Below are 15,295 nucleotides of genomic sequence, written 5' to 3'. Positions count from 1 at the left end.
TCACATGACACTGCCACACACACACACGTTTCAAAGGAGAAGAGCATGAGTGTCGTATATCCAGGACCCAACAGAAAACTGCTATTGGAGTTCAGACCCAGGACAGAATATTCTGATCTGAGGCGGTTCGTCCCTCGAGCCCCGACAGCTGAGTGCTGTGGCCACCTGGGCAGAGTGGAGCAGTGGCCCGTGTCCTGACCTGAAGGCTCTGAAGGGTCCACCACCACGAAGGAGGCTCCGACCTCAGAAAGAGAGGGCTGTTGGCCCAGGAAGCCAGAGAGGGGAGGAAAGCGCGAACTGGAACTGGAGAGGATGAGCCACAGGCTGGCAGCCCGAGGGGTGTGGAGACTGGCCGGCGCTCAGCCTCTGCAAGAACCAGGAAGACGTCGTTTAAGTCCCTTAGCAAAAAGCCTGCAGTACTCCACAAAAGGAAAAACGCACACTTCCAAAAATGGTTGAAAAAGCCTAACAAACAGAAAGCTGCAAATGTGGCTAGTGGTCAGAACACTGACCCCTCTGAAGAAGCCAGTGTTGGAGCTGCTGCATCAGCAGAGGGTTCTTCCTGGTAGAATAAGAGCCAGAACACACAGCTAGAGGAGCAGCCTGCCCGCAGGTGACCAGGAAAGGGCAGGTCCCGGAGGTGGGACTCTGGGGCCTTAACGTACGGCCTTGTGCGGCCCTTGTGCAGGCTGCAGGCGCCATTTCCACAAGTTCAAATAGAGTCTTCTCTCCAGCCAAACCGTGTGCCTCCGCCCAAAGGTCATTTCAGATTTCCACCGCACGACTTACCATCAGATCAAATACCTAGGTGCCTTTCTCTTAAAAACCAGAAAAAACACACACCCTTCTCCGCTGGCCCCGTCTTGAGACCCAGTCTCCCATCGCATCTCCTGCCACTGCCCCCGCAGGGCGCCCTCACAACCATTCTCGCTCTCGTTCTCTGGTTAGAAGCAAGGGCCCCAGGCCTGCTCCTCTTTCTCGCCTGCCCTCCTAGGTCCTCAGTAGGGAAGGAATATCAGAGAAGTAAAAACTTTTGAAGGCCGTAGCTGGAGTCTGGTTTTGAGTCGGGGAGGCTAGTAAAGGAGTTGGAACTGTGTGTGTGTGGTGCTAACCAGTTTTCAGGACAAACTGACCACCCAGCCTAACAGTAAAAACCTTTGCAGGAAAACAGGCAACGGGCAAAGACACTCAGGACTGCAAAACATAAACAACACAGAATAAACTGCTCTGGTTTCTCTCACAAGCGTGGCATCAGCCGTAAAGTGGGTTCATCAGGCAGGTTAAGCCCATCCTGTACTGGAGAAGCTTCTGGGGCCTTCACAACCAACCCCTCCCAGCCACTGGCTGATTCTGGAACATCTCAGAATCAGGCTGGGAGGTGCTGCGTGGCCCAGCCGTCTGGATGGAAATCACAGAGACCATTTTAACGAGGTTCTTGCTGCCATTTCTGTTTTGTGATATTATGGAAAACACAAGATGAAAGAAACTAAATGTACTATTCCTGGGGACACAACAAAATGACTTTTTTTAGGGAGTGGGAGGGGAACTAAAAAGGAGAGACATTTAATCTTAAAAGATTCCTGAAAGAAAAAAACCATGCTCTACAACTTCAAATTTTTCTTCCAAAGAAAAATTTAATGTTAGATGAGCGGTCGAAGCAGGCTTAATGCAGACAGGTATTAGGAGTGGTGCAGCCTGTAAAAATGCCAGTTAAGTGCTGACTAGAAAAGATCACCGACTATACCAGAAAACTCAGTCCTGTTACGGCAGTTTTGGACTGATGATGGTAAGCCAAGCCACACAGTAAGAAAGACCAATGCTCAGTGGAGAGACACAGAGTCTGAGATGACAGTGACAGTGGGTTAGCCCTTTAGGAGAAACGGTGCTCTCTGCAGCTGGAATTAAGTTACCATCAGCATGAAGATAAGAAAAAAGGAGAAGGCGCCAAGAGGATAAGAAAAAAATCTACATAATTACAGAAGTGCCCTCACAGAGTACCTGCCCCTCCCGAAGCTCTCACTGGTAAACACCAGGTCTTTGCAAGGAGAGCTCCCAAGTACAATAAAATTATTACACAGTTTTATTCTGAAGATCATTTTGCATTTTAATAAAAAAGAATTTACGTCAGGAAATAGTCATTTACAAACCTTGAAGTGTTTTTGCCTGGATCTGGAGTAAGAATGTCTTAAGAAGAGGTGTGTAAGGTCTTCATAACAAAGTGTTATTTACAAAAAAAAAAAAAAAATTAACAGGTTACGTAATATTTAAAAACTTTGAACCAAAAATCGCTACCAGTCTTATTGACTGCAGGGAATCCCTGCCAAGGTAACTTGACAGAGTCGGCATAATTCTGTGAACAGAAAAGGAAGCCTTGATGGGTCTAATGATCCAAAAGTGGGTTTTCATCGAGAAGTACAATTGGAGTGTGAGTGCATTCTAATGAAAACTTCAGCCCTCATTCAGTTGCATATAAAAGCCCTCAAAGAGAACACACAGTACAGCAATGTTTTGTAAAAAGGCAACAATACGATTTGTACAGAGCCCGACGTCTAGTCCTATAGATCATCCTTTGCCCCCTCTGTCCCCAGCACTCCTTATTTCTCTCCTAAGACAAGCAGCCTTACCAGTCCCCAGGGGACAACAGCAGAAGGACTTCATTCACCCGTGCGATTATTTCTGCGCCGGAAATGTCCTGTGGGGGGGCAGCTGAGAAAACCACAACTATGAATGCCGCCGGGTCAGAGTAACCAGCTCGACCTAGGCTGCAGTGTGCTCATCGGACACTTACTAAAGCAAAACAAAAGACAGCTGCAACCCATGGTGGATGGGAAGGTACAACATCAAGTCACAGAACCCCTGCCCCAAAAAAAGACCGCAGACAGTCATCTGGCATCTCCCGTGTAAAGACAGATGTATAGTGACTCAAAATAGTTTAGAAAAATCTCTGTAGTGCCAAGTTCTTTTGAACTTAAAATTTCACCCCCAAAAGATTTCCACTGGATAGATGAGAATCGGCTCTATTTCTTCTACTTCTGTATAGCCCGAGTAAAAATACTAATAGTTTCTAGATTTGAGTGGGGAACTACAATTATTAGGACCCATGGATATTGCTGCATTTCAAATACGGTACAATAATTACAAAATATAGACCATCTCTTTACAAATACAAATTATAGTATATTACAAGTCATATACAGTAAATCTAGAGTTTTTAAACAAACTAGCGTATCTAAGTTTACCTGGTTGCGAGTGCATTATTTATTCCAGTTTACAGTTGCCCTTTGCCTGACAGTCAGAAACTGACCGTCGGAGTGATGCTCTCTCCTGTAAACTGGCGTCATGTCACAGAAAACCCCGTTACAGGGTCCCGCTCCCCTCTCAGGATGACGGCTGGTAGGTAGGTCCTGACTTACACACTGTATTTCAGAAGAGCCGAACAGGAATCAGGAAGCAGTGTGTTTTGGGGGGAAAGGGGTTTAAAAATGGATACGCTGGGCCCAGTGAACGTCTGATATGCTAGACCGATGGCTGAGGTAATGACATAGGTATGGTGATCGTCATCACCTTTAAACCTTCCCCCTGTGCCTGCGGGTGGCGGGCCAGCGCTCTGGACAAGCGGGCAGGGCTTGTCCGACCTCCTCGCTGGTCCTCTCCAGGAGGGCTGGACCTGCTCTTGCCCACAGCTGGGGCTGAGCGTGTGGGCGCGGCTGTCCCTTACCAGATTTATGGCTTCCTTGAGGCATGACATCACTTGTACAAAAGTCTAATTGAATAGGGACTCCACACTAGTGCCTAAATCTTCCTAACTACGAGGCACTTTTCCCCCGGCCCTTCGGCACCCCACCTGAGGCCAGAGCCAGTCGGCCGCTCCCTGGGGGCTACAGGGTGGTGATGCAAATCATTTCATCTGCCAGGTCCTCCTCATCCCTCCCGGGGTCCGGCTCCTCGTCGCTGTAGCCGGGCCCGAAGTCCTGGAGCTCGTAGTCCTGCCGGTGTGAGACGGGCCCCACGTCCCCATTGGCCCGGGGATGCACGTTCCCGTTCAGCAGGTTGCTGGCTGCACTCTCCATCTCGTCGATGGTTAGGTCACAGGCATCGGCAATTTCATGTTTTGTCGCTGACACGAATTTTGGGTCCCTCGCATACCGTCCTAAGCCTTCGGATATCAGAACCTGTACAGGAAAGAGGATCGGTGGCACGAATGCAAAAGGACAGAAAAAGCACCTCAAGCACTGACTGCACGATGTGATCTTGGGACTCAGCCAGTTATGTCTGCTAGACCCCATACATGGTAACTAAGAGGGAAGGTGAATGGCTTTGAAAATCTGAAGGAGCTCAAACACTGCACGTGGCCCAACAAGAGTGCAACCCACTGCGGACAGATGTTTCAGTACAAGCCAGTCATATTTGCAGGAACAGCACACACAATCCTAGGTACAGCTAGCTGATGAAACCCGGCAGGGGTGCTGTTTTTATATTCATGCTTTAAGTACCATCCTTGCTGCTAAGAAGTGGGCGGTGTCCAGGTTCAGAAGCCCGGCATCCGGGCTCCAGAGCCCACCTCAGAACCACCACCCGCTCCTGCTGCGCATGGTTCTCCCCAGTTCCGCCTCCCGTGCAGACTCCGCGGCCACACTCACCGCCTCCACCAAGCTGTCTGCGCTCCTCTGCTTGTCGCTGTTTTTGTTGTGGAAGCTGCTGGGGACGGTCAGGCTGGCTGGTGTGAATGTCCGATAGGAGACGCTGGGCTCATCCGTGTACCACGAGCTGCGGTGCAGGGACGGTAGGCTGCCGTTGACCTGGTCCGGGGCCTCCGACCGCTCGACCTGGATCAGTGGGGTGTAGCACGGCGTCCAGTCCCTGTACGACGGGGTCGCTGGCGGGGTGGCCCACGACCGGGTGGAGTGGCTCGGCGAGTACTTCTGGGCTTTGCTGGAATCTAGGCCGGCGACTGCCATGATCTGAGGAGAAAGAGGAAGTGGGGAGACCAGAGGTCCTCAGAGGTCCCGGCCTCGGGCCCCCTCAAAACAGACCAGGCTGGAGGCGCTGTTTTACAGGGGCTTCAGAAGGACACAGCACACTGAGTAATTCAATGAATTGGCCGTAAAAACTTGGCTTTCTAGCAGACCATGTTTTCTTTTCCCCCAAATGCATAATATATTTCCTGTGACTGTTCCCAGGTAGGAATCAGTTATTGGTGAAATTGCTTAGAAGCATGAAGAAACAGGGAAGACACACAAGCTGCGGGGTATAAACATGCCTCCCGGTTCACTCCGGGTTTGAATAGGGAAGTGCCCTCAGGGCAAGCTGACGGCGCCCAGCGCTCGTAGGGAAACAGGCTGGTTCTCTTTAGGGCAACTCATCCCGCGGCCAGCACTCTGCTCAGAAGCACGAGGTACAAGCCTGCGTCCACCTCCAGAGGCGCCATGGCAGGTCTGCCCTGGCATCCCACCTGCAGAGGGGGACGGTGAGGCCGGGTTTATGAACAGCACAGGCCTGTGGCCAAATCGGAAGCCAGGACCGCCTGGGGGAGGCAGGGCGGGGCAGCAGGGGACAGGGCACTGTCACACACAAGCCCACGTAGACCTCCATGCCTACTTGGTGTGTGGCATGCAATGGCCAGGGCCTTCCAGAGGTTCGTCCTCCGTCCACGACAAAGCAACACACAAGACTTAACATAAAAAATGGAAGGCAGTGGACTTCCTTGGTGGTCCAGTGGTTAAGACTCTGCGTTCCAAACGCAGGGGGCCCGGGTTCGATCCCTGGTCAGGGAACTAGATCCCGCCTGCCACAACTAAGATCCAGCATGCTGCAACTATAACCCGGCACAGCCAAATAAATAAATAATTTTTTTTAAAAAAGGAAGGCAGAAAGGCAAAAGGTTGGCAGACCTAAACTGAAACTCTGAAATGGACGCTCAGGGTAAGAAGCAAACCATACCGTGTGTGCTCCCACCTGACCCAGACACACACGGACACAAGAGGACAGCATCTCTGATGTGCTCTTTTCAGGAAGACAAAGTACCATACTCTTGTCCTGGAGGCAAAGCCCCGCAGGCCCTGCAGGCCCTGGGCTCCCTCCTGTCCGGCCGCCCTGACAGGCCGGTCTCCCTGGATTACATCCCCCTTGCAGGCAGGTCGGAGGCTCACACACCCTCATGACCCCAGGGCCCGGCCCCCAGAGGGCTCCGTAAATGACGGGGCAACCTCTCAGAGCAAAGGGCAGCACCGATTGTTCAGGGTCAGTCAAGCGGCCGCCACTCCCTGCAGTGTGGCTTGTCCCAGGCCCTGCCTTCAGTGCCGAGGAAAGGTGTGTGCAGCTAGGCCGAGAGCCCGGCTCTGGAAGCTGGCAGCCTGGGACTCAAATGCCAACTTGGCCACTCACCTCCTGTGTGAGCTCAGGGATGTCACCTTCCCTCTGTGATGCTTGCTCGTCCGTAGAACAGGGTTCATGATAGTTTCTATTTGGCGAGGTTGTCGCAGGACTGAACCAGAGTGTTTGTGAAGGGTCCCCCTTCCCTCCAGTGCTGGCAACCAAGGGGGGACGGGGTGCCCATCGGCCCTGGGGGCAGGGCCAGGTGTGCCGGCTCACCTGTTGCTGCATCAGGTGCAGAGGCAGGGCCGTGCGGTGGGGGAAGGTGGGGGATGGCGGGACCTCCTCCTGGCTGCTGTGCCGGCGCAGGCACTCGAAGTTGAAGGAGGATCTCCGGGGGGCTGAGAAGTTAAAGCACACCGTGCAGCTGTGAAACCGGCCGTCAGGGCCCCGGGGCTCTGGGGTCAGGGCAGCCCCCTGGACATTCAGCAGGGGGCCCAGGAGGAAGCAAGCAAGGCATCCAAGAAAAAGCATTGGGCACGGGGTGCGGGGGTGGTGTCTCAGAACTTTGGGAGGGAGGAAGAAGCAGCCCAACTAAGGGATGTTTTCAAAAGAGCAAGTCAATTTCTCCTCCCTGCCACACCTGTTCTCAGGGGGAGGAGCTAGAGGCAGCCAGAGGGTGGCTGTTCTGACCCTAGGCCCCTGTCCCTGCACGTGGTGGGGACACAGCATTCCGGGTCAAGTACACGACGTCATTCTAGAATCCCAGAGACGCTTGCTGACTGCCCCGTTCTCACCTTCCAGACATCCTGAGTGTCTCTGGGGGCTGGAGCATCCTGCTGTGCTCCTGTGTTGTGTTTACACTTCTGTTTGCTACCTGCCCTAATAGCTCAACCAGGTAATTAGCAGAGCCTTTTGTGGGGAAAGACCCAGCTTCCCTAGCCCTGAAGACAGAACAAACAAGAAAGGATACCTTGAACTTTAAAAAATGCGGTTGGCTGCCCTGTTAACAGCCACTTTGAATAGAGGCTTATAAACAGGTCGAGTGATGACAAGATGATCCAGAACTCGTGGCTTCACAGGGCGCCAGGCCCGGGAGATCAGTCTGAATTCTGGGCCCCGAGCACAGGCCAGAGGCCTCCCCAGGACACGTCCCCTCAGGCGCTACCGCCGTGGAGCTGCCTCGGCAGCCTTACTGGTGGCCTGCGAGGCAGCGCTGAGTCACCTCAACAGTCCTTTCTTGAACTCTGCTTTCTAAGCTCACGGGGCATTTCTCATGCCCCGGCAACACTCCACACCCCCCTAATTCCTGCACTGGAAAACTGCAGGGACCAGCTTGGGGAGGCCCCCGGCATCCTGGGACCGCACGCGAAGCTGCAGAGCCCGTTCTCTGGGGGCCAGGCTCCAAAAGCGCACGGAGACCAGACCGAGCCCTTGCCGGCCACTGCCCAACAGGGAGGGACCAGACAGACAACGAGCCCTGTTTCGCGGGCCCGACGCACACCGTGGGGCCTGCTGGGCCTCCTCATCCAGTTGCCGACATGGGACACGGACACCTGCCATCCGCATCAGACAGCCTTCCCTCCACGTGCCACGCGGGACCGAACTTAAGTGTTCTAAGAGGAGGACGGGCCTCCCTGGTCAGCACCACCTCTAGGACCCTCCTAGGGTCAGGTGGTGGGGCCAGAGGATGGAGCCAGGAAAGGAAAACTACCACCGCTGTCATTCAGGCAGCACCTTTCAGCTTTGAAAGTGGATCCTCTCTTTTGCTCTGCACCACCGTCTCTAATGGGGCAAGTAATCCCGCTGTGGCTGAGAACACAGGGGCTCCGTGGTCTCCCTGCCTGAGGTCCGAATGGATGGGCAGCAAAGCAAATAAGATGCATTTAATTTATTCAGTCTTAAAAATAAAGAGGGCAGCCACTCTTGCCCGCTCAGGGTCCTTGATTCACAGAGGCGGCGCCTGCGAATGGTGATTATCGTGGCCACCAAAGGGAGGAAGGGAGGTCACAGGAGGGCAGTGGAACTCACAGGGTCAGGGGCCTCTGTCCAGCCTCGCCTGCGTGTGCGTCACCTGGTACTGATGGACCCCAGAACTGCTCTGTTTAGCAGCTTGTGTTTGGGGCTGTGGAATTAAACATTAACCATGGAAACAGGTCTGATTACACTTCCCAGCAGGGCTATGACAGCTGGAGAGAGATAGGACCTGGGCACCACCCAACTGCACTTGTTACCGTGCACTAGATGGCGGACGCAGAGCCGCTGTGTCTTGGTTATTTTTGGTTACTGATTAGAGTCCTACCCCAAAATATGCCTCATTCTTCAGAAACGCCAGAAGTGGATATTCTTTAACCAGCATCAAAATGTCCACATGTCCAAAATCAAACTACCCAGCCAGGAACTGGCAGGGGCCACTGCTGTGTTTCCTTCCTCCGCTCAAGTTCCTCACTGGGGGTGACCCAGATCTCCTGGTGGCACCACTGATGCCACCTGCACACGAAAACCAGGTCAGGGAGCAGCCAGCCCCTGCCCCTTCTCTGCGGGACGGGATTCCTTGGCCCCAGGATGGGAGCGCCTACCCTGGAGGTCACCAGCAAGGCCACAACCTACCATGAGCAGAGAGCACCGGCAGACCAAGGCAAAGGTGGGAGAGAGGAGGAAGGGTGGACACCAAGAACCCCCGGCTGCTCCTCAGAGGCCTGGGCTCAAGTCCACTCTGTGCGTGGGCCCATCCTCCGCCCTCTAAGGGGTCACTGCCCCATCTGGGGAGTGGGCCTATCAACACCGTGGTGCATGTCTCGCCTACCTGTCAGGGCAGATCCCAAGCTCAAAGGCAGTGATGAGGCGCACAGAAAACCCCTCATCAGGTGCTACATACCGTGCAACTCTGGGCCCTCACCCTGTCTCTCTCTGTTCTCAGCAGGAAGCGCTTTAAGCCCTACCACGTGGCACACAGATGAGAAAGAAAGCCAACAGCATCTCCAACTAGGGGGCGGGTCTCGAGGACTGGAGGCCCCCAACATGGCAGGACCACGTCCGTCACCACCCCCGGGCTGGGGCAGGGGGAGACGCACACTGCTCTCTGTGAGCCTCGCTCCCAAACAAAAAATCTGGCCTCACATGTTGGGGTGGGAGGGAGCAGGCGTCTCCTTGGAGACCTCCGGGAATCATAGCAGACAGGCGAGTCATCATCCTCCGAGAAGCTTTGGGGGTGATGGTAGCCTCGAGGCCGCTCGAAGTCCAAGCTGCTGCCTGGGTATCGGGTGTAGTAGCCACAGCTGTAGCTCTGCCTGGTGATCGAAAAGGCCAGAAGAGAGAGCAAGGAACACGTGAGAGCCTAATTAACAAGCCCACGTCACAGTCCTCTCCCCACCGCCTTGGACACAGTAGAACAAGGCAGCCCTCAGCTCCATGGAAAATTCTAGATGGAGGGCAAGGGCTGCTACAGGAAGGTTCAGGACGGCAGACCTGCGATGAGTGAGGTGCTGGTGTTTTCCCTCCCTGGGGCAGCCTCAGACCCCGGTCAGATGTGGACTGCAGATGCCCTGCAAGCTTGACTATCACCCGCTCGCTTCTTCCCGAGGGTCTGCCCTCGGCCAGGTGCTGGGCGGGGCGCCTGGGACACGAAGATGCATGAACCGCGGTCAAGGAGCTTAGCAAATACCTCATGCACACGGAATTCTAACGCAGGCTGGCGAAGGTGGGCGCTGGAAGAGAGGGGCTCAGGGTGGGGCTCTGTGGGTTCTCGGGGCGTGGGGGGGGCATTTCAATTCCAGTCAGAGAAGGGAGGGGCAGGCCCTTGAAGGGAAGGTGGGATTAGGTGAGCACAGGTGGGGAAAGGGCATCCAAGGGGTGGTCGTGGTTTGACCAAAGGCCCTGAAGACGGAAACTCAGAATGCAGCTGGCTCAGAACCAGTGGCTCTGCAAGTCAGGCATCCAGCGAGGCCTGCGGAAGGCCGTGGCGCAGAGCAGGGTGAGGGAGGCTCGGCTGTGGCTGGCCTGAAAGACGAGGCTGATGTTTAACAACATCTCGGACGCCACAAGTGACCTCACCACAGAACCACGTCCACTTCAGTGGGCCACCGGTCACAGTGGGATGCAGTTTACAGAGAAGAGGGTGGTGGGTGGCCTTTGTCCCCCTGCACTGCCTGCTACATGTCCTAAAGCAAAGTGTCCACTTTCTCCTCATACCTGCCTTCTTCAGGACAGGAGCCTAGAGAGGCACATCTGCTGAGTGGTGGCACTCTGACCTCTTGTCCCCTCACCTCTAGGAGGGACCACCTGATGGGAGCGGGAAGCAGGCGCGGTCCATTAAGACCAACCAAGCTCCAGGCCAACGAGCCACTACACGGCGAGAGCCCCCAGCCCAGAGCACTCAGCATTTAGCAAAGGCTCTCATTTCTAGAGCCCATACTAAAGCCTCATGGGTGGGCCCCTGGTGGAAATAAGTCAACAGGCCTGAAAAACCAGCCTCCACTCTGCCTCTCTCCAGTCCTATTTCTCCTGCCCTGGCTTCTCCCGTGGCCTGGAGGCTGTGCTCCTGCTTTGCTTCCCAGGACAGTCCCGAGGGCAGCAGCAGGTGGCCCGTGGCTTCGTGAGCAGGTGGGGCCCCAGGGCCAGGAGACAGCAAGGCCTCCTAAGGGCATCCCGAGCCACAGAGCCCTCACCTGCTCCCGGTGGGCGAGCTGTCGTCCTCGTAGCACTCCTCACTGCTGAAGTACTCCTGCTCCCCCAAGCAGCAGGGCTCCCTGAAGTAGCCGTGTATCTCGGGGTCTTCCCGGCAAATAGCTGGGAACTGCTCGTCTCCTGAGTCAGACCTGCAGTTGGGAGAGAGGGCCTGAGCGGCTGGGCGGGCGGCAGACGCTCCTCGGGCCGTGCCTCAGCGGTGGCCACAGAGGCCCTGCCCGAGGTGCCCTGGCATCTCCCTGCGTGCTCCTGCCTCAAGTGGGGCTGGACTGTTAATGCCTCTGGCAACGGGGCTGTGTGTGTGTGTCTATGTGTGTGCGCATGCACGTACCAGGAAGGGGTTTCTCTCTCAGTGCCTTGACGATGCTAGTGCCACACCACTACCCCCAGAGGCCTGAGAACCGAAAGAGTAGATGTAGTTTGGGAATAGAGCAAGAAAATGGACCTAGAGACCTGCAGTGATGGGCTCCCAGGCCACCTGGTCGGATCCCTGCTCCTCCTTACCCCGGCCCAAGGTGCCTTCAGAGCCTGGAGCAAAGAGGGTCCCAACTTCACACTGCATCTGACCCAGGAAAGGTGACAGGAGTTTTGAGTACAGGGTCCCAGGGGAGGGAGACTCTCCCGGACAACGTCCACCACGTTTTCAAAGACAGCCCTGACCCAGGACTGTCGTGATGCCTCCCTGAAACCCAGATATCCTGGCCTCAGCCCTCAGGAAAGCCGGCCAGGCCCTGTGGCATCACTGCTCTCCACACGGAGGACTGTGCTTCCTCCAAGCTCTTCACTCTCTCCCACCCTCCTCCAGCTCAAGTAACTTCTAACTTGAGACCATTAAAGCAGGACATCTATCCTCCCTGTGCCCAACACCATGACCATCCCACCCACAGTTCAACTGGGTTCACCAAACAGGGAGCAGGGTATACTGCCCGTGGGTAGGGGGCTGCCCAGGAGACAAAGGAGAAGGCCTGGCTCCTGGTCTTCAGGAGGTGGGGGGTCACGCTTTTACAAAGCCTCCACAAGAGGCCTGACCCCAGAGACCAGCACGACTGCCCAGCTCCACAGGCCAGGGGCTCTCCCAGCACCGCACTGAGGCCTGCGGGGCTATAGCTGTGGGCACGCTGCATGTGAACTTAGGTCCTTGGATGGTAACACAGTCTGTGCAGATATGGACCTGAAAGCTCTGCGTCCACAGCCCTGGGCTGTAACGCCCTGCACTAGGCTAGCTGGCTCCCAGGCCTTTCTCATCTCTCAGCACTCAGAGAGGCCATCTGGTCCCACTTAGAACACACAGTATTTAACACATAAATACAGGCAATGAGCACATACCTAATGTAAGTTTCATAATAGCGGGTTCTATCCAGGAAAGGCATAACGGGATGGAGGGAGAAGATAAAAGTTAAATATTTCTAGCAAAATTTAAAAAGCAAATATATCAAGCTACTCCCTAGAGCAGGGGTCGGCAAACTACGGTTCATGGGCTGAATACAGGCCGTCACCTGTTTTTGCATGGCCCACAAGCTACAAACAGTTTTTATTCTTTTAAAGGATTGAAGCAAAATCAAAGGAAGAAAAATATTTCATCGCACGTGAGTGCATGAAGTTCACATTTCAGTGTCCACAAATAAAGGTTTATCGGGACACAGCTGCACCCGTACGCTTACATATGATTTATGGCTGGCTTCTTGCTACGATAACAGAGGTGACTAGCTACAACAGAGACTGTATGAGGCTCCAACCCTAAAATATTTACTCTCTGGCCCTTTACAGGAAAAGTCTGCCAGTCCCTAAGTATGCGGTACAGTCGGGGAAGGTAGAGTTTGCGGCTGCTCCTGTGTTAAGGGGCGTCGCGTAGAGCAGGATGCAGGGTGGCAGGTGGCCCTTTATCCTTTGGGTTCATCCCATGGCCAGTGCCTGAAGAAGCTGTGACCTGGAGGCACTCACAGGTCCCAACACCAGTGCCCGCAGGGAGCCTCCCACCTGTGCCAGAGACAGGGGAGAAAGACCCGCCTCGGGCCGACACTACATTACCAAGTGCAAACACATCTTAAACGTTACCTTTTAATACTGGACCTTCTTTGAGGCTCACGGCCATGCTTGTGGAAGGAATGATGCCCATTTTCAGACACATGCTCAAGGTTCCCAATGCTGGGCCGTTTTCCAGGGGCAGCTTTGGACATATTGGCATTATTGAGATTGGCATTTGTTGAGCTGGGAACTTGCTTTCCTATGGAATTATGGTTATGATGGTTATGACACACCGAATTTCCTGCTGGAGGAAACAGCGGTTTCTCAGTATCACTTGCAGGTGGAATTGAAGGCCTTTGGACATGCAGGGGACGGTGGGTGGTATTGGTCTGCTGAAGGGAATCTCTCCTATCACTATTAACATGATTGACATGGTTTCCAAGCAGGGCACCATTTCTCTGCAAAATAATGGGAGACAACACCAGGTAATTTAACAAATATTTGATGCAGGCTAGCTATGTTAGGTAATTTTTTTTCTACACGAAAAACAAATTCTAGGTAAGCTCCATAGAATCCCTGTAAAACAGTCTGAGTGTCTCAGTGACCAGGGTGACTGTGTGCGTCAGCTGGTCCCCCTGAAATGAGGAAGGTTACCGATTCCTGAGCTGGGGAGCAAGCGCTCGGCTGTCATTCAAGTGCACTCTTCCGGTTGCTCCAAGGTGAGCTGACTTTCGCCCAGCAGGGCTGTCGGCAGCCCCAGTGGCTGAGGTTGGGCGGCAGGCAGGTCTCTGGGCCGGGGGCTGGGAAGTGGAGGGCCCGCTGGCAGATCAAAGAGCCGGCCCGGGGAAGAAGGGGCAGGGAGGGCCAGCAGCTGCTAGGAGGACCCAGGATGCTCCTCCACGCCGGCCAGTGGTTGTGACCGAGCTCCTCCGAAGTGGCCGGTGTGAGGCAGAGGAGCAAAAGCTCAGGGAAGGAGCAGGCCTGGCCCTAGAAGGGGTGCTGCTGAACGGGGAGGGTCTGCAGGGGGGAGGGCATGGTCCACAAGCCCCTCTAGGCCCTGGGGCTGGTGTGCATTCTCCAGGCTCTTTGGCAGATCGTTAACTGCCCCAACTGGACTCCTGCCCCGCTATTTCCAAGTGGCCAGTGTGTAGCTAGGCGTGGAATAATTACTTTGAACACATCTTCTTCTTCGTCGCCTTTTGTTTCCTCCGGCTCATCATCTTGCAAATCACATGATATAGCACGCCGGATTTCTGGCCCAATGTCGTGCAGTGTCCTTAATCCCGCCTAGATCAATGAAAATGGCAAAACAGGTTAGACAACACGGGTGGCCTGGGCCCAGCCTGGGTCCTGGCTTTGCTCCTGCCTGATTCAGTTGTGGGAGGGGAAGGTTTCTCCAAAGGACAATCCAGGGAACTGACCACTTGTTTGAATGTAACTGATGGTGTCCCTGCAGCCTCAGGGTTGTAGGGTGTGGTCAGGAGTTCAAGATGGTCCTGGGCTGGGATGCTTGAGGCCAGTGACCGCCTTTTCAAATACCCCCACTCGCAGGGAACAGTGCTTGCTTACTAGTACTAGGGTCTGCCATGGCCAGGAGCCCAGGCCCATGTCTAAATGACCGTCTACAGAAGGACGGCCTGCAGAGCACCATCTCCCGGAGCCTCAGACGGGGCGAGGAGCACGGCGCGGCTGTTTTACAGGGAGGGTGGCAGGCGCTCGCTGGCTGTGTCCAGGATGAGAAGCCTAGTGCAGGTGCCAGAGGGCAAGCAGACCAGGCAGCCAACTGGGCCACTGGTTCTGCTTCAAAGCCATGGGAACGAGGGAGGGACACAACACACTGCAGCCACCAGCACACTCAGGACCAGAACGCGATGGACGGACACGCACAGACCTGGGCTGCTGTGCAGGGCCAGGCTCCGTGGCCACCTGCTGGCACCTGGGCCTGCAGCCTGTGCTCAGGCGGAGAACTCGCCAATGGTTGGGTCATCCTCTTGAAGACCACAACACACTGAAAGGGGCTCCAGCCTCTGGAGGCGGTGCCAGACCCGCCAGGTGACCCCTTCAGGCCCCTCACGGGCATTATGCATTTCCCTGAGGCCCTCACGGCCGGCCTTCCTCACCCTGGGCCCCGGGTTCCAGTGGGACAGGGCCTGGGAGAAGCCCTCCCATTGTATTTAATTTCTCTAGGGAAATATTCGAGATGCTTATGGACTACCTATGGGGGAGGGGTGGTTGCTGGCTCTGAGAAAATTATGATGTTTTGACCAACAATTTGAAGAAAAATGGCATGCTAATAGGGAGAGTACAGTTACTCTATCCTTGGACACAAAAA

General features: G+C 54.8%; 1 protein-coding gene and 1 non-coding gene across 5 annotated transcripts in view; one reads left to right on the top strand and one right to left on the bottom strand.

Moving 5' to 3' along the window:
• Positions 1–1,139: 1,139 nt before the first annotated feature.
• The window catches only part of CACNA1D (calcium voltage-gated channel subunit alpha1 D), a 319,290-nt gene continuing 305,134 nt past the window's right edge, over positions 1,140–15,295 (bottom strand). For 2 of the 4 annotated variants that reach the window (XM_036868410.1, XM_036868409.1), the window contains 8 exons: positions 14,134–14,250; positions 13,054–13,421; positions 12,325–12,351; positions 10,980–11,129; positions 9,433–9,602; positions 6,592–6,713; positions 4,641–4,961; positions 1,140–4,172 (listed from right to left, as the gene is read on the bottom strand). In XM_036868410.1, the coding sequence (XP_036724305.1) occupies positions 3,879–4,172; positions 4,641–4,961; positions 6,592–6,713; positions 9,433–9,602; positions 10,980–11,129; positions 12,325–12,351; positions 13,054–13,421; positions 14,134–14,250 (1,569 nt within the window). In that variant the 3' untranslated portion in view covers positions 1,140–3,878. The remainder of the gene's footprint in view (positions 4,173–4,640; positions 4,962–6,591; positions 6,714–9,432; positions 9,603–10,979; positions 11,130–12,324; positions 12,352–13,053; positions 13,422–14,133; positions 14,251–15,295) is intronic. The other 2 variants (XM_036868407.1, XM_036868411.1) reach the window with 2 other exon arrangements.
• Positions 5,702–5,774, top strand: TRNAW-CCA. The gene has a single exon. It is a non-coding gene; the product is annotated as a tRNA-Trp (tRNA).

Source organism: Balaenoptera musculus, chromosome 11, assembly GCF_009873245.2.
Source record: "Balaenoptera musculus isolate JJ_BM4_2016_0621 chromosome 11, mBalMus1.pri.v3, whole genome shotgun sequence".
Lineage (NCBI taxonomy): Eukaryota > Metazoa > Chordata > Mammalia > Artiodactyla > Balaenopteridae > Balaenoptera > Balaenoptera musculus.
Note: the sequence above shows the minus strand (reverse complement) of the source record. Positions and strands in the feature narration are given on the sequence as shown.